The 19372-nt window shown below is 33.8% G+C and overlaps 1 protein-coding gene across 1 annotated transcript in view; it reads right to left on the bottom strand.

Annotated features, from left to right (window-relative positions):
* LOC127739337 (rabphilin-1-like) overlaps positions 1 to 19372 on the bottom strand; it is a 75292-nt gene that overhangs the window by 33535 nt on the left and 22385 nt on the right. Inside the window, exons 2-3 of the mRNA XM_052251014.1 lie at positions 16580 to 16735; positions 6490 to 6948 (exon numbers count right to left, since the gene is read on the bottom strand). Of these exons, the coding sequence (XP_052106974.1) occupies positions 6490 to 6948; positions 16580 to 16735 (615 nt within the window). The remainder of the gene's footprint in view (positions 1 to 6489; positions 6949 to 16579; positions 16736 to 19372) is intronic.

The following is a 19372-nucleotide window of genomic DNA, read 5'->3' on the forward strand; positions in this document are numbered from 1 at the left end:
TAAAATAGAGTGACATTCGATACACAATTACTCTTTGCCGTAGAAAGTGCGACTGTTAATTACAAAATGACACCCCCCCCCCCCCCCCAAAAAAAAAAAGCAAAACAAAACAAAACAAAACAAAACAAAACAAAACAAACAAAACAAAACAAAAGGAAAAAACAAACCAAACAAAAACAACAAAGAAATCCTTAACTTTAGTTTTGAAAGAAGAAAAACTTGTTCATTTCTTGTATTTGGCTACTTTTGTCACGTGTCTAATCTAGTACTATTATTGGTTCGGTGCTACTGCTTTAGGGGTATCAGTCCTCGAAGGTACCAGTAGATAGTGTTTCACATTCGGTACTGACGAGATTTTTATGAGACAATTTCGTTATAAATACCAGTAATCCATTCAGAAACAATATAGGATGATGCTAAAACTAAGCTAACAAAGTTCATCTAAGCCGATTTTGGTTGTTTTCTGTTCAGCAAGAAGTTTTTTTTTTAAATCTGAAAAATCTTCTTTATGACATAACGTTATACGAATACGAATACGAATAGCATATGCACACATATATGTATTTATATGACTTAACAGACAAATGCTGTCATCAGGGCATTGGCTTATTTTGTCATTTCATATAAGTCTTTGTTCTAAAAAATGTTATTAGTGTTATACACATGTTTTCTGATCAACCCGTATCTATACTGGGTTGTGCGATATTGAACTTGTTTCCTAGAAACACAATAACATCAATGTTTGGTCTGTAGATAAATTTTCTAGAAAAAGTATGTGTAGACAACGAGAAGGTACGATATGTGCCCAAACTGTAAACAATTTTCAGAATAAAATGTTAAATGCACATAAGAAAAAACTCATTACACATCAACGCATAAAAATGATGATCATTATCCTATCAAGTTTAATATTGAGTATTTTTCAATATCAATTTCACAGGATAAAAATGATTTTCATTGCTATCAAGTCAGAATGTATTTATGCTTAAAAGAAACGGATATTTAACCATTAACAAATACTTGTTAGTTTCAACATGCACAATATTTAGTCGTAATATTGTTTCAAAAGAATATTTTAGATATTAAATTAAAACACTCATTCATAAAAAATCCAAAAATATAATTCAAAATAATTTATCAAGTACTTAGCAGAAACTAAATTATAGGACTGTGTTCATTTCTGTTCATTGTTCTGATGTGTAAAAACCCTTTGGATAAGTTTTATATATAAATGAAGATACATGCACAGTTGCAGTTCGTGAACAGCCGAAGGAACAATTCTCTTATGTGTTATTTTGACACATCATAATGAACAGGATTCCCTCTGTTTGTAGTACATTTTGATTTATGATTTAGTTTGTAAACAATATACCACAACGTGAAGCTATCTGACGGTAAAGGGATGGCCATTTGATATTCTTGGGGAGGGGAGGGGAGGGGGTTGCAGCGTAGGAGGATTTTTTGCGGATTGAATTTTCATTTATTTTCATTTTCATCTGTTCATTTCACTGTTGTACACAATTTATATTGTCAACCTGGTCTTACCAGGACATGATGTTCATTTTCAAAATCCCCCCCCCCCCCCCGAAATCCAACAGGGCGTCCCCTACCAGCAGGCTTTAATATTCAGGCAAATGATATTTATGATCCTGCAACAATATTCATGGGATTGGCTGCGATTGATGTAGTGTTATTGGTTATAATGAATTATGCTATAAAATCCATGTAAGTACGACATTTAGGTCAAGAAAGAGATTTTAAATAGCATCATCTGTCCTGTCTAATGTTTTTGTATTATTCATGACTCGTTTATAGAGCTTATTACCGGCAGATCAAATAACTCATGGAACAAACATAAAATAAAAAACAAAAAACGAAAGTTTTCTATAGTTATGTTATATTGCTAGATTTTATGATATATATTTTATATGTCATGTTCTCGATAGTAGCGTCCGACCACTTTCGGTGAAAGTGAAATATATGTAGACCATTTTTAGCCAAAATTAACTTGCCCATGAGTTTGCATTAAAAATTGAGGATTAATGCGCTGCATAGTATACTTATTTAAGATTTCCAGAAAACCAGGATTTTTAGTAGCAGTTGACTTCAGAATGGTGGTGTTTCACGGCAAGACTTTAAACATTGGTTGATAGTTGGCATATAGAAATGTGATACATGTACAATTCAGAATATACCTGGTTTCTCTGAAGTTAAAATTAAGGTAAAATATTTAAAAAGATGTAAAAATTGAAAAATTTGGTTGATGATATAGTGGTTTTGAATGGGTGGTTTGAAACCTTAACACTTCCACTGGGTAATCCATCAATAAGTCTAAGAACAAAACCGGAAGTAGTAGGTAATGCAACCCATGTTCATCATACTGCATTCCATGTAATAGTGGAACATCATATACACCTTACAATACTATTTCTTTTACTTGCTCAAGAGAGTAATAAATTCAGTTTGGGATTGGCTATAAAACTAACTTATTATATAACTTATAAATTTTTTCATGACATATTTTGCAACTTATATAGAAATTAAGGTTCCAAGTCACTCAAGCTTAAACGATTAGGCTTCTAAAATTTATGTTCTTTTCTATTTTGTAACTCACCATGTTACTGAAATAGTTGGTACTATATTATAAGTATTTAAGATCATTGCACCATTTTTTTTTGGCGTAATATTGTTCCTTGTTGTAAATCAAATGGCACTCGCAAACTCGTGCAATGAGATTCTACTCCTGATAGTATTCTTCAATATTAGTGAAATAGTATGTTCAAATCGAATATACTATACTTTGTTGTGTTTCTGTATTGTGAAACTTGAAGTGATACAAAATGAATACTAAAACCGCATCACTACCAGTGAGAATTGTAAATTCTATTACAAGTTTTAAAGAATATATTGTTTCTCGACACTCTCTAATGTATTTAGGAGGTCTTTGCGATCGACCTATTCTCTGGATAAAATAATATTTGTAAATTGTAACAAGATTTGAGGTAAATGATAAAAAAAAATTGACCCCCCCCCCCTTAAAAAAAATCACGTTTAGTTGAAGACGTTGTTTGGTGGAATCATTATAATTCCCACCGGAAACGAATGTTATACTGATGGCTGCAGTAAAAAAAAATTGGGGCAGAAATGAGAAAAAAAATTTACGAGGCATGAAAATCTGGAGAAATTGTTTTCAAAATTACCCTCAATTTATTACGTGGTCCACCGACAAATATGACACATTAAATCAGGAAAAATACATGTTTGTGAGATATTTCTTAAATCCATTTTGTACCTTTAGATCTACAAGCTCAGTCAGATTTTTAACAAGGTAATTCACAAAGATAACAGTCTTTACAAATACATATCACCTTTCTGATACATCTGAGCCGACAATTCTTTACGCTCAATACTAAATAGTGCGTGCTTCTACATTTAAGTATGTGGTCGATTAATGTCTTTTTATATAGTTTGGTCATTTGCGAGTCGTTTTCTGCACATTGATATAGTACTAAGATAGTGCATGTTTCTACACTTAGGAATGTGGTTGACCACTGCACCGATTTATGTCTTTTTATATAGTTTGGTCATTTGCGAGTCGTTTTCTGCACATTGATATAGTACTAAGATAGTGCATGTTTCTACACTTAGGAATGTGGTTGACCACTGTACCGATTTTTGTCTTTTTATATAGTTTGGTCATTTGCGAGTCGTTTTCTGCACATTGATATAGTACTAAGATAGTGCATGTTTCTACACTTAGGAATGTGGTTGACCACTCCACCGATTTATGTCTTTTTATATAGTTTGGTCATTTGGGAGTCATTTTCTGCACATTGATATAGTACTAAGATAGTGCATGTTTCTACACTTAGGAATGTGGTTGACCACTGCACCTATGTATGTCTTTTTATATAGTTTGGTCATATATCAGTCGTTTGAAAAGGAGGTTGTTGGGAAATATTACCAAATTCTGTATGCGTCCATTCCTTGCAAGGTGTCTGCGGTTTTCGTTGGTTGCCGTCTTTGTAGATGCTCTTCGTTTATTATATTAACATAAATCATGCCATCAGTTTTTTCTGTTGCATTGTTTCACATATCGTTTTCCTGCGGAGCCTTTTATAGCTTACTTTACGGTATGGGATTTAATCGTTGTTGAATGCCATACGGTGGCCTGTAGTTGCTTGAATCCTTGCTCATTTGGCCTTTTGGTGGATAGTTATTCCATTGGCAATCATACCATAGCTCCTTATTTTCATTATTTTAAAAAGGACGATATAAACATTAGTCACCTGTATTTAAGGAAAATCGCATGTAAAACAGAGATCAATTTGTGAATGCAAAAACAAAGCATTATCATCAACACTAGAGCAGTAACCAGAGTAAAATTAATCGCTATTTCAGTACAACGCCGACTACCGCATTATTTGTCTACTGTTTTAGATAGATATTGCTTTAAAGTACAATCAACATGTTTCTGTGTCGTTAATTATTTAGAATTAATTTCCTTAAGTTGTAAAGTTCACTGTGCTTGCCCAACCATGTTCAATAGACTCATATATTTTAAGTCTTATCATTTCAAGACAAACAAATCGTCGAAGTTTCGTACTTTTATTTCATACTGAATTACTAGATTATGAAAAAAGTTTTGTTTTGTTTTTCAAAAATAAATTTGAATTAGCTGTTGCAGTCTCATGACCTTTTAAAATGCATCATTTTGTTGAGTCTTTACTTCTATTACATAGTAGAAAAAAGCAACGATTGTGTGCGTGATTACCATAGACAAATTGGATCTCTGCCCCTCCCTACCAAAGGGTCTATTTATATGTTATTTTAATCTTAATATCAACTTTGAAGAGGTGACACGGGGTGCTCATTTCCCAAATCCTGCATTTTTGTAGTTTTTCGCACTGACCACTTTTCCCCCTTTTTTTTTATCCCAGGTTCCACTTTTTTTTTACCCCTATATATCCCACATCCATACTTTTTTACTACCTACATTCCACATCACAAAAGCGTGTCAAACCCCTCAACCTTTGAATATGCTCGCTTTATAAGTTAATTTTACGTTTTCAGTCTTTTAAATGGTGTAATTATATAATTTACATCCTCTCATACGATGACAAAGTTACAATGATTTGTTATATAATAACTATAATTTAGTGACTGTCTAATACGTGATATACGTTAGCTGTCCTTAACAGGAACAGAACAGTCAATATGAGTAATTTATTTCCGATCAGCTATTATAAAGTTGACATTTTCAATCTTAGATCATAATTATTTCATTTAATTATTTAGACAAAATGAATATGCATGCCTCCGAGTGCGGGATTTAATCGCTGTGTTGAAGACCCATTGGTGACCTTGGGCTGGTTTATGCTCTTTGGTCGGATTGTTGTCTCTTTGACACATTCCCCATTTCCATTCTCAATTGTATGGTATAAGTTTTTCTATCCTATAAGGCTTTCCACGTGTACTTCCTAATCATCAACAAATCCAGAAAGGTTTTACCTGGAAAAGGGAATGTCTAACCATTTTCAGGTTATTAAAAAACAATTACAAAAAGGGGGATACTTTAGAGACTAAGACACCCCAATAGGCAATACCAATATGTATGGTTGTTTTATATCAATGCTGATAGTGCGTATATCTTGCAAGCAGCCTTGATTTAGGTCATAGAATCAATCGATTCTCCAGCTTTTTATTACAGTCATAAAGCAAAGTTCTCAGATTTTGGTCAGCATATTATCTAGGAACAAATTTAAAATTAGCATTTATTTTTTCTGAATTTTGCGCTAAATTGTGTCTTTAGGTAGTTAACAGAATAGAGAATAATGGGCAAAATATATAAAAATAGAGAAAAATGGAATAAAAAAATAAAGGATAGAGAATACAAGTAATGAGGTGCTAAAATATAAAGAATAGAGAATAATGGGCAAAATATATAGAGAATAGAGAAAAATGGAATAAAAAAATAAAGGATAGAGAATACAAGTAATGAGGTGCTAAAATATAAAGAATAGAGAATAATGGGCAAAAAGTATAAGGAATAGAGAAAAATGGCCTAAAAGTTAAAGAATACAGAAATGAAGGACCCCCATCCAAACCCTCATTTATTACACTGAACATTTCGTATTACCCCTAACACAACCATAGTATACCACCAATGACCTAAAGCTTAGAAAACAAATCCCATCATTTCGATTTCATTGCAATTGGTAACTTCTGCTGTTCTTTTGACATTGATTTTTAGACAAATAATTTCAAAATATTTATACCCCTACATTGTTGAAACAAAATAACTGTCATCTATATCATGATTTATAATTCTTATCGTGATATAACTTAAGCAGTCAACTCTCTGTTTTCAGTAATGGGGCTTATACAACTAGACATTATTGATTAAATATACTTCCGTGTGAAAAATATTATTTACCGTGGGCGATCAGAATGTTACGAAGAAAAAAAAATAATACAATTTACACTTACCGGCTAGTAACTCGTCAGTGTCGCCAAACCGGCTGGCATCAGAACTTTTTCTACTGCTAGCACTTTTGCTACTTCCGGAACCTCGTCGTGATGCACATTCAGAAGACAATAAAGATGTTCGCCTACTTGAGATACTACTTCCAGCAGATCCCCGACGATCAGCATCAGACGCAAGAGAAGTTCGTCTGCTACTTAAGCTACTTCCTGACCCACGTCTATCCGTATCACCGGAAGCTAACGATGTACGTCGACTACTTCCGCTTTCTGCTGAACATCGCCTCATGTAATCTGAAGCGTAAGAAGTTCTTCTACTGCCATAATCCACAAAAATTTGAGGCACAACAAATTTAGTTTGTTCCGATTGTCTACGTCGAAGTAATGGTCCCATAACGAGGCTTCTAGTATCTTCCGGTTTATCTCTTTCCCGTTGTAATCGGCTGGCAGATAAATTTAGTGACTCTGAAAAAGGAAATAATTCCGTAAATCTCGACACTGCATCACCCATATTCAACGATACATTAATTCCTTGAATTGCATGTCATATATTGTCACTAGAACATTGATTAGATGACCAACTATTTATTATAGACAATACCACATCTTTAACTGACATCATCACCACGCCACTGACAATCACATTTATATCTAAGAAAACCTACCGAGCAAAAGATTTGCAGCCCATTTTCACCTTGATCATCAAAGGATTTACTATTTCATACGCTTTCTTCGATACCATCTTTATATGCAAAAAAGAATGAAGCGAAATCGATAAGAACAATTCTAAGGATTTTGCGGGATAATTTCTGTTATCTTTTCCTAGGACCTTAATTGTCACTGCTTAATCCGAAAGCTAACATTAATCTAAACAGCTTTAGTGTCACTATACATTTATAAACAAATTATTTACTGTTGTTGTAAGCCATCGCAATATTTTCCTAATAAAAAAAATAACCAGATTGTAGACGTAATTTTATCCCTGAAAGGTTATTAAAAATAATCATATTATTGACTTTATGAAATATTGAAGTTAAGAAGCTCGCAACTCGTTACAAATTAATTCAATTAAAGATCTTATCAATTGCCTATATATAATCAAATACGGTCATTAAATATAGGAACTGTAATTGAGCAAAGATGAAAAAATTAACGTTTACATTTAGTCATTCAATCACGTGCAATATCTACAATTATGTTGGGTACATGTATACTAGCAATAAAAGCACTGTTCCTTTGCTTTTTCTGTGTGTTTTTGCTGTGCATGTACTGATTTTGTGTTATGGATGGATACCCTATATCCTTTGTTTTTCTATTATATTAAGATATTGAATCAATCTATACTGCTAGTGGACTGCTAGTCCCCGAGGGTATCATCAGCTAATTAGTCAGTGTTTCGGTATTGACATGATTTATAAAATGAATGTCTTAAGTTCTCCGTTGATAAATTTTGAAGACACTACGGTTCCCACTCTTTCAGGCAAAGTTGACCTTAAATTGATTTGGCTTGTCTTTTATGTCCCTTTTGGTCATTTAGTCCCTCACTTATTCCAAGTTTTATACAGTCTTGGCTTTCAATTTTTTGTGTTTGAGCATTCCGGGTGAAGATAAAGCCAGGAAACACTTCGGATGTTAAATGTATTTTGCCTTTACGTTTTGTTTCGAGCTACCTGCTGCCACCATAAGTGCACAAAGTTATCCTGGAAACACACGTTTATATTTAATTTTAGTGCGCAAGACACTTGTTTCTGGTGTGACCTTCAGCAAAAAGTTATTGACCTTTATTTGTCAAAGCAAACAAATTTCACCGTAAACAGAAAAACCAGAGAGAAAAAAATAAAACCGTCTATTTAACTTAAAATATCCAACGAATAAGGTTCGTGAAATAGCAATTTTCGGAATTTCATTTGGATTTAATGGCAATATCGTTCGGAAAGGAAATATTGTGCATGTCTTCTGTAAAAAAAAGATAAATCATCCCAAAGTGATTTACCGTTTGAATAAAAACCTGTATTTTGAAATGTTGGTCATATCTCTTGAATTTTTATATGAAATTATTACATGTTTCTGTAAATGTCTATCTTGAGGAAAAACGATCTTTTACCCGTTAACACATGATAAATAGATTGCTACAAAAAACCGAATGGCAAAAACATATATCGAAACCTTGCATTATTGTTTTACAACATAAGAAAAACTTCACATAGATTATTCTGTGTGATATAATCGCTTGTCATCCATAAATAGATTTATTAAATTTATTCCCATTGCAGATCAGAAGCATAATAGTCATATCGTGACAGGTCTTTAGAAATTCCTGATAAACAATATTGATCTGTCATTATCTTAGGCTACGCCAATTCTTATTTTTATTTTGTTTAAAAAAAAACAATAGTAAAATAAAAAACAAAATGAAAAGAAAAAAGAAAGGAAACACGAACGAGATATGATTTTCTCATATCACTTTAAAAGATACAATTGTAACAGGAGGGAGACAGTGTCGACACCTCCCGGGACGTGTAGTGGCTAGTATTTCGTCCCTATTCGATCATCGGGATACCTGATATCATATTTTGGCTGAACAGAGACATAAATCAAATAGAACTCAACAATTTATTTACAAATGTACAACAATCAAATAAAACAAACGAAATCAAATAAGATGAAAAAAAAAGTATTTCAAGTCAAATGAATTCAAATAGAAGACATAGAATAGTAATTCAAAAACTATTGTCAAAATGTAAATGTATCCTTCGCGTTGTGTTTTAGAATTTAGTAAATGGTACCCAAAATAATGCCAATGTAGTTGCTGTTAAATAACTCGAGTGGAATCAAAGTCATTAAGGATTCCTGCGAGCTGTAGTCTAAATTAGACTGAATTTAAAGTGTATTAGAGAAGGGTGGCAATGTTACACTGCCGGCTCATATATTAAAGTGGAGAGTGAGTCGGTTCGTTTCTGGCATCCGAACAGGTTTTTCGTTCGTTTCTGGCATCCGAACAGGTTTTTAGTTCGTTTCTGGCATCCGGAACAGGATTTTCGTTCGTTTCTAAAAAAAATATAAAACCGGAATATACCGGAATGCACCGTTTTAAGTTAAGCGACGATTCATGTCCAAGATGGCGGAAAAGTTGTAAGTGAGGTAAAATTTTACTGAGAAAAAAGAGAATAAATCGGAATAATTTGTAAATTATTCATTTAACATGTATCTGAAGTAAAATTTATTGAATTACGAGTGAAATCAAAGACCGAAAATAATGTAATTGATTATTTATCAACAGCACCTCAAATTGTGTTGGGTGCATTTTGTATTCACACATACTAGCGCACAGAGATTTATCGAAAAAAAGATTACTGAACTACATATGTGATATATATGAATGGGGGTTATTTTAAATTCTGCTATAGAAATGAATGGAGTGGGTATACATGTACTTTCGAAATGGTTACCGAATAAGACCAAGACACACCAGATCAGGATTTAAATAAAAACTTATCACTTAAACTAAAGATATGGTTTTAGAGAAATATCAAATTAATGAATATTAATCAAATACATGAAGTGATATTAACTTTGAATACTTTTATAGTTACATCAATAAAGCTACTTTCTATTCTAGTATGTTTAAATAAAATTAAACATGAAATAAACATTTCATTAAGTAAAGTACTATAATTTTGAACTTTTAAAGGGAGACTAATCCAATCACATCCATTACACAATCAATGTGTAACATTCCTACAAGAATATTTCTTTGTAAATAAGCAGTAAACGATTAAAATACCAAAAATGATTAAGTTGGTATAAAACCATTTTAATTTTATATTTTCCAGTTGAATTATTGAAAAAAATACATTTTGTGTAAAAAAAAAATATGTGTTTTAAAAGAATTCTCCATAAAGCAACGGTTGATGCAACCGAATCCAAACAACTATAACCTAATTAGGCGTGGCCTTACAATCTGCCGTGAAATCTCGTCGGACTTAAATGAGATCTTTATGAGACAATTGATAGGTTCAAAAGACAAATTTCTTAACTATCAGTTCATTAATTGTTTGAGTAGATTTTTTAACTGATTGGATTGGAAAGGAAGTATGCTTTCTAGAAATCCATTTCTTTTTAATTTGTTTGTACTTTCACGTTCAGTGAAAGATTACTAAAACTACACCACAGTGAGTATAAAAGCATACACGAATGAAGCATTTCAGCTTCAGAAACGACACGTCAACTTTTAGGCTATACTATTTCAAAACCTACAAAAACAATGATTATGAATCCATAACGTTTTTATTTTGACAGTGATAAATGCGGAGTATCAACAATACCGTAGTTTAAACAATTTATTTCTTAGAGTGAATTGTCATGTAGTTTTTGACATTTTTAGTTCAAAGCAGTAACCTTAGATCCTCTTCCACTGCTTTGACATATTACAGTAATGACTGAAAGATGTAAAGATCGTGACAGTGACAAGGACAAGTACGATGTGAGGGGATGTGGCAGAGAAAGGAGGTCTATGTGAGATACTGTGATAGAGACAGTTAGATTTGACATACTGTGGTAGTGACAGTTATATGTGATATAAAGTGACAATTGAATGTGGGATGTGAGATACTGTGAAATTGACAGTTAAATTTGAGATTACTTGGTAGCGAAGTTTGCTGAAAATTTCTGAGACAATGACATAGGTTTGAGAGGATGTTGCAGTGACAGTAAGATGTGAGAGACTGTGATTGTGAAAGTAAGGTGTGAGACTGTGCCAATGACAGAAAGATATGAAAGGATGATGCAGGGAAATTAAGGTGTGACAATTAGTGTAAAATGTAAGACTGTGACTGTGACAGTAAGATGTGAGAGGTTGAGTCTATAAAAGTATGGTGTGACAGGCTGTGACTATGAATGTCAGTTGTTAGAGGCTGTGACTGTGACAGTAAGATGCGAGAGGTTGTGACTGTAACAGTATGAAATGAGAGGCTGTGACAGTAAGATGAAAGAGGCTGTGACTGTGACGGTAAGATGTGAGAGACTGTGACAGTAATATAAGAGAGGTTGTGACTGTGACAGTAATATAAGAGAGATTGTGACTGTGACAGTAATATAAGAGAGGCTGTGACTGCGACAGTAAGATGTGAGAAAATGTGACTGCGACAGTAAGATGCGAGAGGTTGTGAATGTGACGGTAAAATGGAAGAGGCTGTGACTTTGACGGTAAGATGGAAGAGGCTGTGACTATGACCGTTAGATGTTAGAGGTTGAGCCGATAAAAGTGTGACAGGCTGTGGCTATAAATGTAAGTTGTTAGAGGCTGTGGTTGTGACAGTAAGATGTGAGCAACTGTAACTGTGACAGTAAGATGTGAAAGTCTGTGATTGTGACAGTAAGATGTGAGAGGCTGTGACTATTTAAGTAAAATGTAATAAGATGTGGCAAATTACAGTTACAACAATCTGTGAGAGGATATGGATTTGGCAGTTAGATGATACTGGCTATTGATGTAACAGTTAGATGTGAGAGGCTATTGATGTAACAGTTAGATTTTAGAGTCTATGGATGTTACAGTTAGATGTGAGAGGCTATGGATGTTACAGTTAGATGTGAGAGGATATGGATGTAACAGTTAGATGTGAGAGGCTATGGATGTAACAGTTAGATGTGAGAGGCTATGTATGTTACAGTTAGATGTGAGAGGCTATGGATGTTACAGTTAGATGTGATAGGCTATGGATGTAACAGTTAGATGTGAGAGGCTATTGATGTAACAGTTAGATGTGAGAGGCTATGGATGTAACAGTTATATGTGAGAGGCTATGGATGTTACAGTTAGATGTGAGAGGCTATGGATGTAATAGTAAGATGATACTGGCTATTGATGTAACAGATGTGATAGGCTATGTATGTGACAGTTAGATGTGAGAGGCTATAGATGTAACAGTTAGATGATACTGGCTATTGATGTAACAGTTAGCTGATGCAGGCTATAGACGTGACAGGTGTGAGAGGCTATGGATGTGACAGTTAGATGTGAGAGGCTATGGATGTGACATGTTTATGAGCGATCAACCCTTCGTCTAACCTGGGTGTTACAGCATAACATTAGAACAAACTGTAAAAAATGGATGAACTCAATAGATCGGTACGAAGAACAATATCCAATTAACATAAAACAATTGACACAATGTACCGATACAAGAGTACTTGCAGTTCAAAGCAAATTACAACTAATAAGATTTAATATACGTAGACAGTGGCAGAGATATTGGGGATATTGTAACGGTTACTAACAGTAAAATGTAAGAGACTTAACGTAACATCTAAGTTTGGTATCAATTTGATTTTAGATATCTTAAGATCATTCACAGTGAACTAATTCAGACAATGGATACTTATGTAAAGTGGTCGTCTAAAACTGTAAGTGTTATATTCATCTTGCTCTTAATGTGGCGAGCTTGAACGTTCTACGTCATTTGAATAGCATGCATATATATCCCTTGCAGTAGGAAGGTTCACCACGGTCTTTCTTTGTTTATACAGGTATTTGTGTTTACATAATTACGATATATTTTTCGAGAGTACGACGAGACTGACTTAGATATCACCCCCAGTTTTTGGTGGGGTTTGTGTTGCTCAGTCTTTAGTTTTCTATGTTGTGTTTTGAGTACTGTTGTTTTTCTGTCGGTCTTTATATTTTTTTGCCATGGCATTGTCAGTGTATTTTCGACTTATGAGTTTGAATGTCCCTTTGGTATCTTTCGCCTCTATTTTAGATATATCTGATGAATGTTGACTGGGAAATATTACCGGGAAACTAGATATTGAGAGGGAAACATTCTTTTTGTTTGATGTTATATGAGGAAATATTGACCAATCGCACATCTACATATCTTAAAATATTTAAATAAAGTGGAATATTATGATATTGATTGCAAGACTTCTGAGATGTACTGTAATTTAGTGGCATTGTCATTTAAGAAGGATAACAGATATGAAAAAGAATTACATAGGACTTAAAAGAGATTTTTATTGATATGCCAATTTCTTATTTCTGCTAATGAGTGAAAGCATGCACAATAAAAAAAGTCTGAACTGTTCTGTCTGATCACGTAAAGCAGTCATCTGATGGAGTGACCCTTTTCAAAAATATCCTTTGAGGAATATAAGAGGTGCTTATTATATATTATAATAAATGACAATGAATATGAAAAACAATACAATGGAAAATATATATGGTTTGCTTGGGGTACCTTGCACTTGTTGATTTTTGTCCGAAATGGTTCACTTTTATTTTGCAATCATTATGAAGCACGGTGAAAGATAAAATCGTCAACGAGACAGGGGGCACACAAATAATCAAAATGATATCTGATTAAAAAATCACCGTACAGCCTTCAAGAAACGACAGACATCCTAACAATATGTCAAGCTCTCAAAATCGACCTGAGTACACCCTCTCCTACTCTCTCCAAAAAAATAAAGAAATACGAAATACAAAAAAAGATACAAAAATGAAAGCATTTAGATCTGACAACCCTGTGATTAAAACATATTAATTGGCCTTACATCTTTTTCGAAACACCATGCAATATGAAATTTCTGTATCTGTATTTATTTTACGACTATGCTAAAGCTGTGGAACGCGCCTCAATACAAAACGTGCTTCGGTCTACCTAATAACACTTAAATAAGACTACCGACAATGTCTTTCAATTCTGAAACAGATGAATTAATTTTTCATAGTGAGGAATGAAATCTGAAAGTCGCCAAGTCGCCATCTGATCAACAGGTGTTGCTGTAAGATAACCACACTCAGAGAAATGAATTACGTTATTGTAAAATCAAGGTTAACAACAATATAATTAACCAATCATATTTCGTGATACTACTGTCGCCTGCAGAAATATAATAATTCAATCTTCTCAAATTAGCCCTTATGAAGCTTTGTCTAGAATTGTCGCGTAATACCATTTACCATTACTGAATGATCAACTGATATCAACTCCATTGAGTCGTGCTTGAAAACCAAATTGAATATATTTAACAAGGAAATAAATTGACAATAGTCATTGCTATCTTGAAAATTAATCTTCAATTCCTAACATGACAAATGAACTGTTGATTTAGAATGTTGATCGGGTACAAGTGAGTGCTTGAAAACGTCTTTATTGTACATTATTAGTCTAAGTAACATTACGATAAATAATATCTACTTCTTTATTAGTCTAACCGATATTAGGTTTTAATACAACAGAGTCTGCTGCTTGAAATTAGTTTTTGGTGCAGATCTAACCAATATTAACTGGCTATATCGTCTGATGTTTTGCATTTAATTTCTCATGTGACACTTGGCGTATCATGTGATTTGAGTAACATCTATTGTCGATCGGACTTGACAGTCAGGTTGTAGTTAGCTTAATCCCAGGGGAACTATTACTACATTACGCTTTACAATTGTTATCACACAGACCCTGACATACTTGCTTTACTTGTACTTTAAGCTAAAATGCAATATTTGAAAACAGTGTTGCGTTTGTAGGACAATTCAATTCAAATTCTGAGATACGTATTATGATTAATTTTAATTTAGAAAGTTTTAATGACAAAAGTCACATGACAATTCAGGAGGGTCTTGAAGAAAAGGTTTACTGAATAGAGAATAATGAACCAATATTACAGAAAATTAGCCAAACAGAATATAGAATTGAAGCACCCCCCCCCCCCCAAAATCCAGACCCTTATTCAGGGCTAACGGAAAGTATATCTGGAAGGACTTGATCTTGCAGTAGAGATATTTAGCATTACAGCAAAATACGAAAATATAAAAAAAAACTAAAAGGTATAAAATGATTTATTTGCATAAAAAGTAACACATACATTTCAGTTGTAATTTTTTACACTAGGGAGTAGCGAGCAGCCGTTTACTCACCTGGTATCAAATACGACAGTCCATATTATCTATAAGGGGGGGGGATATTTTCTCAATCTTAAAGAATTTTGAAATCTACTTTCGAAATTTGATCCAAGTATTAACCGCATTACTGATAGGTTCTCGCATCGGAACTGTCATTGCACAAACTGTTGCCTCGTGCGATCTTATCATCGGCCCAATAATATTATACACAGTCAGGCAAAGGTGCCAATCGACAAGACTTTGCCCTCTTTTTCGTATTAAATCTTACAGTTCACAGTAAATAACTCTTGGTCTGAGGGTTCTGGCTCATAAACTTAACCAAGTACTCGGAATACAAAATTTTTTGAGTCTGAGTACGATAATCGTACTCGAATGTTTTTGACCGCAGGTAGGTGTGATTTCTATTAGAACTATTGCTGAGTATATCTAAATATTTAATGAAGAAGATTATAAGTAGATTACACAACTACAAAGCTTCATCAAATTTTAGCTCTAAATTGTATATATAATGCCTTTATTCGGGAAAATGTCTGTTCTATATACTATAATTACAAATGTTGTACAAATTGCAGACGATTAATGGATTCTCCCAGCAGACACCGGAAACAAACGTCAGATGCTACAGACAGGTAGCTGATGAAATAAGCTATATACTGATAATTGCCGCATTATGTCATGCAAGCGGGTCTGGATGAGGGTCCTTCATTTCTTTTTAAGGCCTTTTTTTCTCTATTTTTTATATTTTGCAATTATGCTTTGTTTTGTTTTTTTATGTTTTAGCACCCCATTATTCTCCATTCTCTCTAAAAATGCATTTGATAGTCATATATGGACATTTTTATTTTCTAGTTTAATATGTAAGAACCACTATAGGAAAAATCCGATTAAATTACAGCTTCCCGTACAAAGGTTTGCCAACGATCCGATCCGTTCTGCTTTCTATTTTGGTAATCATTGCGTCAACCAATGGAATTTCAACTTCAAAACATTTGAAGTTATGTAACATTACGGCAAATCCCGAGGATCCTCGAAAGGTCTTGCACGGAGCTCTGCCAGATCATTACAAGCGAATGGTTGACATCGGATCAGATTAAGCGAAAGCATCAAGATAAGGAACAATAACTTGATGTATGCTAATATTATCTGTCAACTTTTATTTTTTATTCAAGACGATATTATTAGCATTTTACTTACTGTATAATTTCCTAAGTATTCTTTTTGTTTGTCTGTCCCAGAAAGTCCTAGATCTACATATAGGGAATTTCCAACAGATAAATATAACTATAGCTGCCATAATTAATCCAACACTTATAAGTCCTGTGGCTATAGCAGCAGCTTCATATGGAGGAACTAGAAAAATAAAGTAAAAGAACATTATTTCTTAATATTTTTTTTACATTTAACGTCAAAATACACTTTCAGAAGTATATGATGAATAAAAACTGTAAACAAAATTTTAAACAACATTACCGTATATTCTTAACTCATGTATCTCTAAAAGCTGAAATATTGTAAAATATCAAGGAAGGGAAAGCAATGTATGTCGGAGACTGCTGTTACACATAGATTTGTTTTATGGCCAATGTTTCTTCTTTTTCAGATTTTTTAACATTTATGAGTTTATCTTTTCTCAAACGGAGCTGCTCTCATTTACCGGCAGACTCGATCAGGTAAAACTTACCTAAACGGAGCTGCTCTCATTTACCGACACACTCGATCAGGTAAAATTTACTTAAACGGAGCTGCTCTCAGTTACTGACACACTCGATCAGGTAAAATTTACTTAAACGGAGCTGCTCTCAGTTCCCGGCACACTCGATCAGGTAAAATATACTTAAATGGAGCTGCTCTCAGTTACCGGCACACTCGATCAGGTAAAATTTACTTAAACGGAGCTGCTCTCAGTTATCGGCACACTCGATCAGGTAAAATTTACTTAAACGGAGCTGCTCTCAGTTACCGGCACACTCGATCAGGTAAAATTTACTTAAACGGAGCTGCTCTCAGTTATCGGCACACTCGATCAGGTAAAATTAACTTAAACGGAGCTGCTCTCAGATACCGGCACACTCGATCAGGTAAAATTTACTTAGATGGAGCTGCTCTCAGTTATCGGCACACTCGATCAGGAAAAATTACTCTAACGGAGCTGCTCTCAGTTATCGGCACACTCGATCAGGTAAAATTTACTTAAACGGAGCTGCTCTCAGTTACCGGCACACTCGATCAGGTAAAATTTAACCAATAATACAAACTGTAGGACTTTTATTATTTAGTGACATAACTTACAATGAACTTCTAGTCTTTGCCTTCAAATTGAGAAGTTGAATCTGTTGTTTTTAAAGGTTGTTATTACTTTTTTTATCTTCAATCTTTCTACAATAACATTCCATGGATCTTATTCGCTAATTACATTGCCAGCTAATATGTTTTATGTAAAAAGTCTTTCAAAAATGTAATTTAAAGAATCATCTTGATGAAAGACATCAACAAAGAAAGATGCATTCACAATGCTAGACTGCCTATCAAACCAAACATAAAAGCAAAGGTTGAATAATTAACCCTTTGTCAATATGAAAATCAATCTTAACAGTTATATTGCTAACAGTTCATAAACCCTGTCTGTTTTTAATATTTTTCTCAATGTTATTGTACATTACAACGTCTTATAAATCCTACTGGCGTACATAAAGAATGAAGGAGGAAATTAAAAAGTCATTGAAGTTGATCAGATATTGATTAATTTGTGATACCTTTGTTTATTGTTTATTCGACGGAGATTTATGTGTATTACGTCAGCACTATTGCAAGATAGGTCTTTATGGATAAACAATTGATCAGTCAAGCTTGTTTTTCCAATTGATATTACATGTTGTTTTTATGTTGTGCTGTTACATCCACTATCCCAATTTTTTCAAGGGGAGAGTTGACCTCTAACAAACAAGGTCATGCGTTTCTTTGACTGTTTATGACGTTATTACACTAAATCCGTTAAATGTGTACTGATTGATACTTTAGTCTAGGAGAACATGATTTATTTATTAGTTGTAATTAGCTTTGAACTAGATTTTCGATGTGTCTAATGTTTTTATGTTAATGGTTTTGTGCCTCATACCGATCTTTTGAGCGTTAAAAGTTAGGAGAGAGTTGACCTCTAACAAACATGTTTAACCCAGCCAGATTCTCATTTTTTATTATGCCACGTCTTCTCATTTTCAAATACAAAAAACTAGTAATCCTTAATGAGCAATTCCAAAAATTAGGCAGGTAGGAGAGGAGTAAAAACAGCTATACAATACTAGTCCATGTTGACTCGGACTTCTCTTAAACTGAGTTTTATTGTGCGTACTGTTGTACGTTTGTTTTTTCTACATTGGCTAGAAGTATAGGGGGAGGGTTGAGACCTCAAAAAACATGTTTAACCCCGCCGCATTTTTGCGCCTGTCCCAAGTCAGGAGCCTCTGGCCTTTGTTAGTCTTGTATCATTTTTAATTTTAGTTTCTTGTGTATAATTTGGAGTTTAGTATGACGTCCATTATCACTGGACTAGTATACATATTTGTTTAGGGGCCAGCTGAAGGACGCCTCCGGGTGGTGGAGTTTCTTGCTGCATTGAAGACCCATTGGTGGCCTTCGGCTGTTGTGTGCTCTTTGGTCGGGTTGTTGTCTCTTTGACACATTCCCCATTTCCATTCTCAATTTTATGAAATGAGAAATGTGAGGAAACATAAAAGAGAGGAGAAAGGTACCAAAGGGACATTCAAACTCATAAGTCGAAAACAAACTGACAATGCCATGGCAAAAACGAAAAAAACCAACTAAAAGACAAACAACAGTACACAATATACAAGATAAAAGATTTTGGAGGGGATAAATATATGATCTCCTCATAACTTGTTAGATGAATTATCTACACATATACATACACATGCATGAAAATTTAAAGAGACCGAACACAAATCTGTTTGAGTAAAGAGAATAATTGAC

The sequence above is a fragment of the Mytilus californianus genome, unplaced genomic scaffold, assembly GCF_021869535.1.
Source record: "Mytilus californianus isolate M0D057914Y unplaced genomic scaffold, xbMytCali1.0.p SCAF_4, whole genome shotgun sequence".
Taxonomy (NCBI): Eukaryota; Metazoa; Mollusca; class Bivalvia; order Mytilida; family Mytilidae; genus Mytilus; species Mytilus californianus.